Source organism: Lonchura striata, chromosome 2 (assembly GCF_046129695.1).
Source record: "Lonchura striata isolate bLonStr1 chromosome 2, bLonStr1.mat, whole genome shotgun sequence".
Classification (NCBI taxonomy): Eukaryota; Metazoa; Chordata; class Aves; order Passeriformes; family Estrildidae; genus Lonchura; species Lonchura striata.
The window spans coordinates 29082793-29096383 of record NC_134604.1 but is presented as its reverse complement, the minus strand read 5'-3'; the positions used below and the strand labels follow the sequence as shown (position 1 = coordinate 29096383).

Here is a 13591-nt window from a genome sequence, read left to right as displayed (position 1 = left end):
CAATGTCCCCAGAGAGGTAAACTCCATGGATCTTCATGTTCCAGTGCTCTGCCATCCTCAGCGTAAAGTTCTTGCTCCTGTTTCGGTGAAACTTCTTGTGTTTTAGTTTATGACCACTGCTCCTCGCCCTGTCGCCGGGCACCAGAGGAAAGAGTCTGGCACCATCCTCTAGGCACCCATCACCGAGATATTTACGTGCATTAACGGGATCCCCTCTCGGCCTTCTCTAGACAAAAAGAGAGCTCTCCAGCCCGCTCAGCATCTTTGCGGCCACCCATCGCCCGTTTCCCGCAGCCGCCGGTCCGAGCGACGCTCCCCCGCGAGCGGCGCGGCGCCCTCAGCCCCGCCCCGCCCCGCCCCGCCCCCGCCCCGCGCGCGTGCGCCGCCCGCCGCCGCCGCGCAGGCGCCGTGGGGGCGGGCAGAAGGTCCGGAGCGGGACCGGCGCGGCGGCCGCTCCCGGCGCCGTTCGCAGCGGGGCCCCGGCGCGGCCAGGGGGATGCGCCTCCGCCCGGCCCGGACGAGGGGACGCGGCTGGAGCGACGCCGCGCGCCAGGCCGGGCCCCCGGCTCCCCGCTGCCGCTCGTCCCGCAGCCCCGCGGCCGCGGAGCTCGGGGAGCGCCGCTGACCGGAGTCGCTCGCTCGGGCCCGGCTGGCCCCGCGGCGAGGGAAGGAGGGCAGGGGGCGCGCAGGTAGCGGGGCGACCGCGCCCCGGCCCGAGCCCCCCTGGGGGCGGGGGCCGTCGGGGCGGCCCGGCCTCCCCCCCTCCCCCGTCCTCCCTTCCTCCGGCGCCCGCGGGGAGGATGGTGATGGTGCAGCCGCCCGCAGCCCACGAGCCGGGCCGGGGCCGCCCTCCGCAGGGGCTGAGGGGATGAGCCGTGCCCCGCCGGGGAGTCGCTAGCGGAAGGATGACCACTCCCGCCCTGCTGCCGCTCTCCGGGCGGAGGCTGCCCCCGCTGAACCTGGGGGCCTCCGCCTTCCCGCACCACAGGGCTACCTTGAGACTCTCCGAAAAATTTATCCTGCTCCTTATTCTTAGTGCCTTCATCACCCTGTGCTTCGGGGCGTTCTTCTTCCTCCCCGACTCCTCGAAGCACAAGCGCTTTGACCTGGGCTTGGAGGATGTGCTCATTCCCCACGTGGACACCAGCAAAGGGGGCAAGAACCTCGGCGGCTTCCTTATCCACGGGCAAGGGCACGACGAGCACCGGCACAGGTGGGTGCCTCGCTCGCCGGCAAGGGAGCGGGACTGGGTGACCGGGAGAGAGCCCTTAAAATAGGTCCTTCCCCTGCTGCTTTCCCTCCTCTCGCCGACATCCTCGTGTCTCCCCAACGTGTATCAACTTCTGAGCGCTCGCCTTGCGTCCTCCAGCTGCCATATGTAGCTGTGGCTCCATGTTGCCTTCCCCAGTGTGAATTTAGCCTTCTGGCGAGATAGAGCTGCGAGGGCAAATACGAGGTGTCCTCCAGCGGTTGATTGGTTTTCTCACTCTAGCCAATTCCATGCATCAGGCGTGGAAAGAGGGGGTTAAGTTATGGTATTTGTGGAGGCAGTGTCAGTGACTGAAAAACTGCCGCATCTCTTCTAGAGCTATTATGTGCTTACTCAAAACAGCTGCTTGTTGCTGAATAGTGCACAAGAACTTTGATCTGAAAAAGACTTCATGCTGTGATCCAGAGGCTGTCAGCCTATGACGTGCAGGACACAGAACTAGTGCAGATGGCACAATTGCCTTTTTCTGGCCCTTAAAATCACTTGCTCTAATGTTAATCTAGACGATTGAAGGTGCCGGTGGCTGAGTTTCCTTAATTGTATTTGCTAGTGTAAAGAAATCACAGATAAAATAAGAGTACCAAGGGTGGATATGCTGTATCAACAGCTTTTTAGGGGCCACCTAAAGCTTTGTGTGGTGCACGCCTCTAAATGTTCAGGACTGGATCATGTGAAGTTAAACATTCAAAACGGAGGTAAAAAACCTTAAATGATGATTATATAGTATATTTGCTTCTAACATACTTCAGTGCCTAAATCCTACCCTGTTGCCTGGATCTTAATGAAGCTGACAGATCTGTCTCTACTGTCAAAAATATGTTAAAATATGATGGTGGGTGATAAAATACCTGCTTTTCTACTCAAATTAGTAATACAGGGAATTTTAAAGAAAGGTTACTTATGCTTACAGTGTTCCTTTGAAAACAGCTTAAAATATATTTTATTGACGTAAGAATTATTTTAAGGTTATTTGTATGAGATTAAAATGAGAGGGTTTAATTTACTTATTTGTATTAATCTCTTTTGAGTTATAAAGAACATGTGAATACTATGGTATTTTTCCTTAAGGCATCTTTGCTGTTGGATGTCTTGGGGCACTTACTATGAGCCCTTTCTCCCTGAGAGGGCATGGGTTCTTAACATTTAACAATTTTTTCTATGATGTTAATTTCTGGTGTGGTTAAACACTACATTAAACATAGAGACTGTCTAAATCTGATATGCCTTTGAACTTCTTGTCTTTCACTGTGTGGGTTTATTTATTTTTTCTTCTCTGTGTGTGATCTTATTTCTTAGCTTCCCCAGTCCCTGTAGCACATACAGTCAAAATGAGTTTCTAAAATATAGGACACATGAAACAAAATGAAGAGTTCGGAAATGTTCAAAACTCCAGCTGTGGCTGTTGTACCTTCTGTTGCCCAGTAGATGGGCTGTAGAAAATAGGAGTCTGTTGATAGTGATAGTTCATATGAATCCTTTCCAGGTTCCCTCTTTTAGTTACTGAGGCCACAGCTTTAGGAAAGAAGGACTACTTTTTTGTGTCATGTGTAGGTAAGCAGTAGCTTACAATTGTCAGAGCTAAATGCATTTTGGTTGTTTGGGATCTGTTTTTAAACAAAGTGTTTATCCTGACATCATTTAACTGTCCTATTGTTCCTGTAGTGCTATGGCTGTGTGTACCTCCCGCCTGCCCTCCATCCAAAATTTCCCTGTCGTGTTCATTTTTTGAGTTGTTATTTGAGCAAGAATACTTATTGTTCCTGTTGATTTAGCTTTGCAAACCGGGTGTATCTTAACTACTTAAAAAGCCTGTCTGTTTAACCTGCTTGTATGACCCTTGTGTGAATGTCACAGTATGCATTGTGAAGCAGAGTTATGTGCTTTACTTTTGAAATAACTTTGGCCAATTACCACAGTTTTATCAATGGGCTCTTTGCCATCAGCCTGGGGCTGATGTGGTTGTTTACCATAATGGAAAACACATGCTGTCATTTTCATTGTGGGGTTCTTTCTCCTGGATTGCAGGGATATTGACAGATGGTATTTTGAGAAAGTGTAGGATCTTCAGTGGTGAGCTCTGGATTACTTACTGTTGCAGTTTAGGATGGAAAAATTTGTTTTCCTTACTATCAAGGGGTAAAGTCAGGCATCAGCTCCTTTGTAAGTGTTGTTTTTTGGGTGAGGCAGAGGAGTTAGATCAAGAGAAGTTAACCTAATTCTAATATGAAGGAGGATCACCCTTCTGCAGTGTGAAGGGTGAGGATGGATTGACAAGTTGCATTTCCAGAAATCGAGGGCCTTCGGAACTAATTGGATCAAAGGTCATTCCTATGAAGTAGACACTTGATTATGAAGTGACAGATGTTTTGATTTAGTCACTAAAAAGGAAAGTGTTTCTTCTGTAAATGCTGGTATTGATGTCTATCAAATGATAAAACACACATCTTATTATACTGCTCCCTTGGTATATAGGCTATAATATTTTAATACTCATTTTTCCTTACTCAAGTCTTTAGTTTTGTAGGCTACTGGAAAATATTTGTATTTCTATCTTCTAGAAAAATGCAGCAGTGATGTAGGTAGAAAATCATCGTACCAACCATGCTTTAGTGTTGGGTGTGCAAACAATGGTTCCCACTGGACTTTCTCTGTATTCCTTGCATGCTTTCCCACCTCTTCCCCTGGGCACCCTTGACATTCTTGAGTGCTTTTATTTTTATTGTTACAGTGGTTACCCCTTGCTGACATTAACTTTACATCTTCCATTAAATTGTTTTCTTTACTGCTCCTGTCTTTTGTTTTCCCCTTCCAGGCAGAAAAATTTGGGGAGGGGGGGTTGTCCCGACTCCATTCCTCACGGTCTTAAATATTTATTCAAGAATTACAATGTTCTTGCCTATCTACGGAGAAAAACACATTTATTCTAAGAAGATGGTTAAAATCTGGAGTAAAACTGCAGTTTGTGTTTGGGAAATGGATGGTCTGTATTGCAATGTAACACTCACTTTCAGCTGTTTGTTTCATCTGTAAGCTCTTCCTGCAGGGTAGTGCGTGGGGAATAAGTGAGTAATGTTGGGAAGGTGTACCACAAATTTTTGCCTTTGAGAGGAGGGAGAGTGGAAAGGATTAGTCCAGGACTTAAGAAGATATGTGCATACACAGTTTTAAAAAATAATTTCATTTCCTGAAGATGAACTTCTTTCCATTTCAAATAGGATATTGCAGAGATTCTGGAATGAGAGCTGCATGGTTTTGAAGACACATCTTGCCAAACAAACTTGTGTAGCACCCAAAATTTGTTACATGATTTTAGATAACTGTAATTTTCCCAAACTTTTGCATCTCTTGCTGCACAAAGATACTTAAGGTGTTTCTTACTACCCAGTTACTTTTCAAGTGTCTGTGGTGTTTCATTCTTCACTACCAGATCTAAAAGATAGCTCTGGAAGTAAACCAAAGCATTCTTATAGCTTCTTTGCATCTGATGCAAATGAGTGAGACTGCAAATGCCCTGTAATCTCGTTGAGTTCTCAGATTTTTTAAAAATAAGATTATCTGCAATATGTAAATTGAGAAGACTTGTTTCTTTAATGTGTGAAAGTAGCTGCTCTCTGTATTACTTGACAAAAGCTAAGGCCATTTCTGTGCTGAAAATACATTAATCTTAGAGGCAACAAATAATGTAATTTTATGAGCTCATAGCTACTTTGTAGCAGCACTTGGACTGCTGCTGGGCAAACACTTCAAGCCTTCAGAACTTGTGAAGATGTATCTTGAGCTGATGAATTCCTGTGTATCACTTCAAGTCAAAATTTCTGTCTGGGAAAAAACCTCACCAACCGTCAAGTCATCAGGTTGACAGCAGCTGCTGCTAATACAAGTGCCCACCTCAATAGCCTTGGCCTCTGTGTGGCAGTGGGTATAGATCTGTTTAAATCATGCTTTTGACTCTGTTTCTGGAATGCTGAGGAATACTGACTGCTGTGTTATGCAAAGATGGAAGCTCTGCAGTCTGATATGATGAGTTGTGGGTCAGCAGTTGTATGGCAGTAGCTGCATGCTCTTTCTTCTGTTGCTCAGTATGTGTTTGTCTCTTTGGTAGTAGCAGTGACTGTCTCTATTCTTAGGAGGTGAAAATAATAAAAATTATTCTGAGATGCTTTTGGTTTTAATTTCTTCTTCTAATTTCTGTGCTTTTTAAAAAAGGAACATGAAGAGCTTAATATGCTTCTTTTGAATCCCTTTATCTTCTCTCATCTATATTACTTAGCTTTAGTAAAAGTGGGCAGAGGAGATAATTTAGCTTCTATTACTCAGTGGGATCAGTGTCTTCTGTCATCCTCTGCCATGCCATCGAGTATAAAAGTGCATAAAACTCCTTGCTCTTCCTTTCCAACTTTACTTGAGGCACAGTTCATTAATGAAATTAAGAGTATTTGCTATTGTGATTCAGGGAACCTGCTTTTTTCCCCTGAAAAATCAGGAACTACTCTAATGTCTGCGGCCCAGCTCCCACACCATTCAATTTTTCAGTGCATGAGATTGAGCCTTTAGGGCAGAGTCCCCATAGTCTCTCTGAAATGTGGGCACTGATTTTAAGCTGAGATGCTTGATCTAGAATCAGGGATTTTCTGGAGTGCCACATTCAGGAAATACAAGTCCTCATGGTGACATCTCTCGAGCCAGTGTGTTCCAAGTCAGGCTTCAGAAATGTCTCGTATGTCTAGGGTGAAGCTGACCTGTAACTGCCTGGTTCAGTCTTCAGCTGCTGAAGCTTCTGCAACAGCACTGACCTTCTTTATTTGAAGACTTTTCTTAGCTGGAGTTTTTTAGTGGCCACACGTTATTCTTTCCTCTGGAGCCTGTGTTGAGAAGAGACTTGAGAGATTATGATGGTACTTGAAGAATTATGGGAGTTTGATGTCTTCTGGAGTGCCCACATTATAACCTTAAACGTAATTGGGATTTTTCCTGAAGTTACACTGGACAGTGGGAGAGGTGCCCTCTTGGATTATTTCTAAGGTTCTGCTGAAATTAGTGCTTTATGTTGTAGGCTGAGAAATGCTTTCAACTTTGAAATACAAAATGTAAATTTTAGACCATCTGTTTAGATGTCCTCCCTCCTTCCCCCCAATCTGCTGAGCAACCTACATCATATGTAGAGTGCTGCTTTCTTCATGTTATCTTGCTGTACTTCAATTAGTCAAAGTATTTCCTGTATTATGAAAGAGAGGAGTTGAGTGCTGGTATTCTTCAGTTCTTTCCCTTTCCAGTAAAAAAAAAAAAGGCTTGAACTTGTTGCTTTTCTGCATGATCTACACTTTGTCTACATGATGGGAAACAATCAGGCGTGGGAAAACTGCAGAAAGCCTGCTGGCTGGATTTATGCCAGCTAGTGGGTGGAAGGCAGTAGCAATTTGGTTCATTTGGAGTTTTGTAGATTAAAATCTCAGAAGAACTTTAGCATAAATGTGGGTTGCTTGATGATGGTAGCAGTGCAGGCAGTAGTAAGCAGTATGGCTAGTTGTGGGCATAAAGCACTACAAGAGTTCCCCCATCTTCTGGTCCTTTCAGTTTCCTGTAGTAAATATAAGCATCTCAATCCTACTGGGCTAGTTTTGAGTTACATGTTTTTTCTTCCTTACAACAAATAATACCAAACTTGTAATTAGTTTTACATGCATGTGTGTTATGTGTACATGTTTTCATAACAATTGAACTGAGGCTGAATATGGGCAAAGAGGACAAATTTTGTAATGCCTTTTTTCTTATGTACATCCCTAAGAAGCCTGTAAAATTCTAAATATGGTCAGTGCTTTTATTCTACCATCCTTCACTTTTAATTATTGCAGCTCTCAATGTTGAGAAAAGTCTGGTCTCATGGGTAGGCAGCTGTTTCTCACAGTAGTTATTCAGGCTAACAGAGTAGGAACCTACTCTGTAGGAACACATGTTTGGGAATAGTTTGTGGAATTTGTTATTTTCCTTTCATTTTCAGAAGCAGGCTCAAGGTAGTGCTGTCATCTGTCTTAATTCATTAACTAGATTATCACTTTTTTACTGAATTACGAGTTAGTTGCAAGTAAACTGTGGGGAGAGGGGTGCTCAACAGGCCAATAAGCCAGTAAGGGGCAAGAAAGGGAAAAAATAAATGCCTTTTTCCTGCCACCTCAAACCTTGAAATAAAAAAATTGGTGAGCTCCAAATGTCCTATATGCCTGTAACTGTTTTATTTAGAGTGAATACATGTATTCATGGTGGAGGAAGATTGGGAAAAGTTTTGGTGACTAAGTTCTTGTCATATGTTTGCTCATAAAATCTGTAGGCTTTTGATTCCTTTTGTCTTTATGTTGTCTAATCTAGTGCCTAGTATAGAGCAAATTATGTAACTTTATCTATTCACTCAAGGATGTGGAGTTTCTGTATTATTTTTGAGCTCTACAAATACTAAATGATAAATAGTAAGGGAGATAACTTTCTCTGATAACTTCCATTGCTTCCACTCTTGTCAGAGTATGTAACCAGGTACCCTAGCCTTTCTAAAATTTAAAGAGGAAAAGGAAAAAAAAAAAACACAGAGAAGATTAGTTAATAAGTAAGCTGTAATATTCTTTTGTTTTCTAGAGAACTGCTTTTGAAAGGTCTTTCTGGCCTTGTCTCTCAAGCAAACAAACTTTATGTGGATGTGCTCTGGACACATTGTAGCTCTCACTGATCCTTGGCTCTTCTCTATTCCCTCCTTTTTCCCAGTCAATCACTAGCAAAGGTTGACCTGTTAGAATTACATTTCTCTAGCTTGTGTGCCCTGGTGCTGAGGGAAAGACCTTAATTGAGAGCAGTGCTGAAGGAAGGATCACAGAGCCCAAGAGTAGTTTGTGATACTTCTGCTGCTGCTAGTCAGTCTGCACAAATGTAATTTTGAGCCAGCCACAGCATGAGTCTTCTGTTCTTCACTGATTGGTAAAGAAGGCTGCTTGGAAATGAATGCTGTGGTAAGGCAAACCTGGGTTTTGTGGCATAGCAGTAGCAATGGGGTGTGTTTATTGAAGTAGTAATGAAAGCGTTGGGACAGAAAGCTAAAGGCCATTCATGTTTGAAATACAGGGGTGTGTTGGTTCTGTTTCTCAGAGGATTTATTTGCCCAAATATTGAATCATATTTGTAATTTTGTCTTGCTGTCTTTGTTCTTTTAAATATTCTTATGATGCACACCTGTGAACTGGATTACCTTGCATATTGTATTCAGCATGAGTTTTGTTGATGTTTGATGTGCTCTGTTACTTGTTAGTTAACTGTTAACCCACCAGAGGATTTTGGAAGTGCTTCCCCAGCTCCTTGCAGCAGCACTGCTATTGCAGCTTCCAGTGGCCAGATAGTTATTTTCTGTGACTCTATTTGAGAGATCAAGTTTGAGGTTTTCACTAGGCTTAACATTATGTAATCTGATCAGTATGGCATGAGCAAAATTACAGTTTTAAGGGAGTGCATGTGACAAAAGTATTTTCTTGCTATATAAAGCTCTAAGAGCTCCTCAATGAGATTACTTTGTGTCTGTTAATGCCAGCATGCAGAAGTGTCAATTTTCACAGAATCCTAGAACGGTTTGGGTTGGAAGGTATCTGGAAGAACATCAATTATTAGCTCCCCTTCCAAAAGCAGAGACACCTTCCACTAGACCAGGTTGCTCAAAGCCCCGTACAGCCTGGCCCTGAACACTTCCAGGGATGGGGTATCCACAGGTTTTCTGGACAACTCATTCCAGTACCTCATCACCCTCAGAGTAAAGAATTTCTTCCTAACATCTTATCTAAACCTGTTTCAGTTTAAGGCCATTCTCTCTTATTCTATCACTACACACCCTTGTAAAAAGTCCCTCTCTAGCTTTTTTGTAGGACCCCTTTTGGTACTGGAAGACTGGTAGAAGGTCTCCATGGAGCTCATTCCAGGCTGAATCAACACCAGCTCTCTCAGCCTGTCTTCATAAAGAGCTGCTCCATTTTTTTCTGTTTGCTAGTACCCATTTGGAAGTCTTTTGCAAGCTGAGTTTTGCATCTCAGCTGAGTTTTAGCACCATTTGCAGGTCAGCAAGGCATCTGAAGCTTGCACAGACAAGCTGTGTAAGTATTTTCTCAGTAATTTGTTATCATATCTCTCTGTGACCTGTTGACATGTTTTAAGGCTGAAGTATACCATCAGGCCACTTAAAAGCAGGTGACCATCAGTGGTAAATCAAAAGAATCCAATTTACTTTATATTGGATCAACTTGAATGTACTTACAAAGGGCGAAAAAAAACATACAGTTTGTGGGAGCATTATATTCCTTAAATCGTTCAGTGGGAATGGGAAGATCACATCTTCTTGCTTTAATTATCCTGCTGGATAAACAAACCTGGGTTGAATATACTGGGCTCTATTCCTGGTTTAGATTTGTTGGCTAGTAAGAATAGCTTACAGCCATGTGCTGTTTCCTCAGCAGATTTTTCTGGGTATGTTGCTATCTTTACCGATGTATTGCATTTGCAGGGCTATTTGCTGTTTTCCCAATGCAAGTTAGAGGCTCTGCTTTTGCTTCAGAATACTTACATCCTTTCTGCAGTATATTTAGTGAATCATAATCCAGAGCTGACTTTCTGGACCACAAACTTCCTGTTTGTTTTCATTACTTTTATGAAATAGAATTTGCTATACACTTTAAAAACAAAACTTGAAAGAAGACCTGCCACTCTCTTGGGTTGTTTGAGATGGCAGTAGTGGGAAAGATGCTTAGAGAAGAGGGAAGTTATTTTCCTGGTTATTTCTCCCCTCTTCTTATTTTTTTTTTTCCCTCACAGAAAGAAAGTATTTTGTCTTGAAAAAATGATAACATGAAGTAGCTTGACTTAGAACCGTGTTTCTAGTGACCTTTTAAATCTCTTAATCAGTTTTATCTTGGAAACACTGATGAGTATTTAATTCTAAACTTAATAATTGCAGATGATGCAAGCATGTGTCTGTTTTTCCAGTACTGTAATCACACATCCCTAGTTTCCTAAAGGCATCTGTTCTGTTGTCACTGGCTTCTGTTTGAGTGGAAAGTGTTCTCCAAGTGATTAAGTAACACGTAGTGAATTCTGAATTGCAATGCATGGTGTTCTGGAGAAGAAAATATTGCAGAGGTGTAAGCGGCTCTTTGCATCGCAGAGTTCTGATGTTATAAGGAGTATAATGGCAATTCAGATTTCTAATTTGTGAATAATTCTGCCTTTTACAGACAGTGGAATCCATGACAATTAAAATATTAATGGGTCTGTAATACAGACATTTTCCAATAAGTAGAAAAAAAAAATCAGAACAAATGTGAAATAATGCAAGCAATTAAACAAAACTTAAGTTTTATCAATGTCTTGCACATGATTTTAACTGGTTGTTACCGTGAACTGTCCTGATTTAGATACTTAAAAACAGTCAAGCTGGATCTGCTAATTCTTACACTTGTTAAATTGCTCCAGATCCATGCAGTGAAAAGTTCAGAGTTTCACTGTTACAGCTGTTTCTGTGTGAAATGAGTTACTTTTTCAAATCCCTGATGCTGGAAGGGAACTTAACTGCTCTTCAGTAGCTGTCACACTGATAACTAAGAATTTTTTTAGTTTTGTAACATGTCTGGGAGCTTTGTCATTTTGAGGGTCTGATACCTATGGAAGAAAACTAAGGTATATGTGTATGTGGTATCTCTAAACTGCCCAGTGAGGTGGATAATCAATTGTCACTGGCATCATTTAAGTACTTGAATGTGAAACTTCAAAGCCAATGGCTAAGGAGATGACCGATACTGTACTGGCAGTTTTTATGAATAACTTCTATATGAACTTGGTTCAGTATTTTCTTAAAGAGATAGAACATGATGATCGGAAATAATTCAGAGTTTTTAAACAAACCACCAACTTTATTGGTAGCCAAAAGAAGCTTTTTGGTGAAAATAAGACTAAAATCCAATCAAGTCCCTACCCAAAACCAAACAATAAACCCTGCAATCACTCCATCATTCTTGGTATTCCTTAATCTGAAAAAGATTCCAGGTTCTCTTCCACCAGTGGTTTTTTTTTTGTGGTTCTTTCTGACTGGCTTTTACTTAGCCCCATGTTAGTCTTGCAGTATTTGCCAGCCGCTGCTTGCCAGAACAGGCAATGGGAACAGTTTATTGACTCACTAAGCCAAATGCCTGATGCTGATTTTGTTTTTGTGTGTGTTGGTGAAACAATGGAATTGTTGTGATTGTGTTTTAAACACTCCACGTGAACCCCAGGTCCTTAGTTTGGTTCAGGTTTTATACATCTGTGGTCTTTTGATATGTTTGTTTTGATTTCCATAAATCACTTGAGCACTAATTTTATTCAGATGGATTTGCTGTTGCAGTTATGCATCGTCATTTGCTTGACACCCTGTCTCCCCTCTTCAGACATAATTTTCTCAGAATAGCATCTGGCCATCACACTACAGTGGGACTAGATCATCCAATCTACTGCTATTACAAAGAAAAATGAGGCTTGACATATTCGTGTCAATTTGGCAAGATGCCTGAATCATTATGCTCAATGAAATATGTGACATTTCAAGTGGGAATGTAACCTGCAGGAACACTTGCCGGAGAAACTTGAGGCAGTACAAAGAAAATGCCACCCTTACTTAGGCTGGGATGTTGAGATACTTACATGAGCCACCTGATCAGTACCCATCACAAAATTTTGGCTTAGTCCATTCAAATACTTAATTTTGTTAATAATTTTTCAATCTCTAGAATGTGGTGGTGGTGGTGATCCTGGGAAAATGTAAAGAACCTTTTGAGTTTAAAAGGAAAATAAAAACAACATCCAAGGAAATATCTATGGAACTTCCTTTCATAGTGTAACAAGTAAACTAACTAGCAACTAGCCCAAAGTCCAAAGCAGTGTGTGTAACTTTTGAGTCATTTGTAATTGCATGCTCTTCTTTGGTTCTCTAGCAAATTTGTTTTGAACCTTCATGGATTCGTAGTGTGGAATTTTTAGGAAAAAAGCAGGCTGTGTAATATTGTCTAGTGTTTTAGTAACTAGAAAATATATGGAAGCATAAAAAAATGTAAGTACTCCTTAAATATGATACTTAACAAATTCTATATCTGAATTCTTTTAAGAAGAAAAGAATTCCTGGAGCCTGTACAAACTGCAAGTAGAGTTCTTCCAAGCTGTCTTGAAAAAATTGCTTTAAATTTCATCAGCCATAACCTTGCTCTTTCTAGCTTTAAAGGGTATTCAGTAATGCTTAAAATAGAATGTCTTTTGAGATTTAGAAACTCTTATATTTACATCAAACTGTTCAAACACATTTGTGGCAGATGGTTTTTGGTTTTGTATTTTATTTTCAGTTTCTGCTTTACCTTTCTTTTTTATAGAATTGTTCACTTATTTTTAGCAGTTTGACCCTACTGCTTTCAGTTCAGTGCTCAACAGTTGAAATAAAACAGGACAGTGAAATGGCAAGGGCTGTGCAGTGGCTCTCTAGTCCAGAACTTCTAAAACAGCAGCATCTCTGCTCTCTAGAGATGGGAAGGGAGGAAAGGATAGGAAGAGTTGGCTTGAAGTGTAACGCAGAAATTTTTCTTGTATTCATTTATACCAATGTCCTGGGGTTGACTTTATGATGCTGAATTGTATCCCCATTCATCTGTTTAGCCCAGAATTAAGTTTTGCAACTTAAACTACATCTGAGAGTGAAGGAGGGGAGAAGAAGCCATGAAAAGTCTGAGGTGGCTGTATTCAAAAACACAGGGATAAGAGCTTCAGCCTACTCTCTCAGGAATGGTCTTGTCTGCAGCATGGACAGTGGGACTCCTTTGCTTTTAGTTAGTTTTTTTTGCTAGGTGAGGCAGAGGAGTTCTCCAGACTGTGGTTTTTCTTTTTCTGGAATTGATGAGCCTTGCTTTGAACCAAAAGCCCAGAAGAACACCAGGAGCTCACAGCTGTAGCCCACTAGGGCCTAGGGTGCAGCATTTTCCAGCACCAGAGGGACAGCTAAGAGACTGAGCGAGCCAAGCCACACCCCATGAAAAGGACTTTCTGAATTTGCCATCTCTTCAGAATAATGAGAAGCTTTACTGTTTAATATTATTAGTTTTTCCATGTTTTGACTACTTTGCTTGTTAAATAAACAGGTATTTTTCCACTTTTCTTTAAGGAAATTTTTGTCTCCCAAACCAGGTGAGGGAGGGGCCGTTTGAATTTGCTTTCTAGATGGACCCCTTTGGATGTTTGATACCTAAATTTGCCCTAAACCAGAACAGCCATGCTGTTTTTCACATCACA

General features: G+C 41.8%; 1 protein-coding gene across 2 annotated transcripts in view; it reads left to right on the top strand.

The window, feature by feature from the left end:
- Positions 1 to 751: 751 nt before the first annotated feature.
- MAN1A2 (mannosidase alpha class 1A member 2) overlaps positions 752 to 13591 on the top strand; it is a 129860-nt gene continuing 117020 nt past the window's right edge. For both annotated transcript variants that reach the window (XM_021549098.3, XM_021549099.3), the window contains exon 1: positions 752 to 1213. In XM_021549098.3, coding sequence (XP_021404773.1) covers positions 906 to 1213 — 308 coding nt within the window. In that variant the 5' untranslated portion in view covers positions 752 to 905. The remainder of the gene's footprint in view (positions 1214 to 13591) is intronic.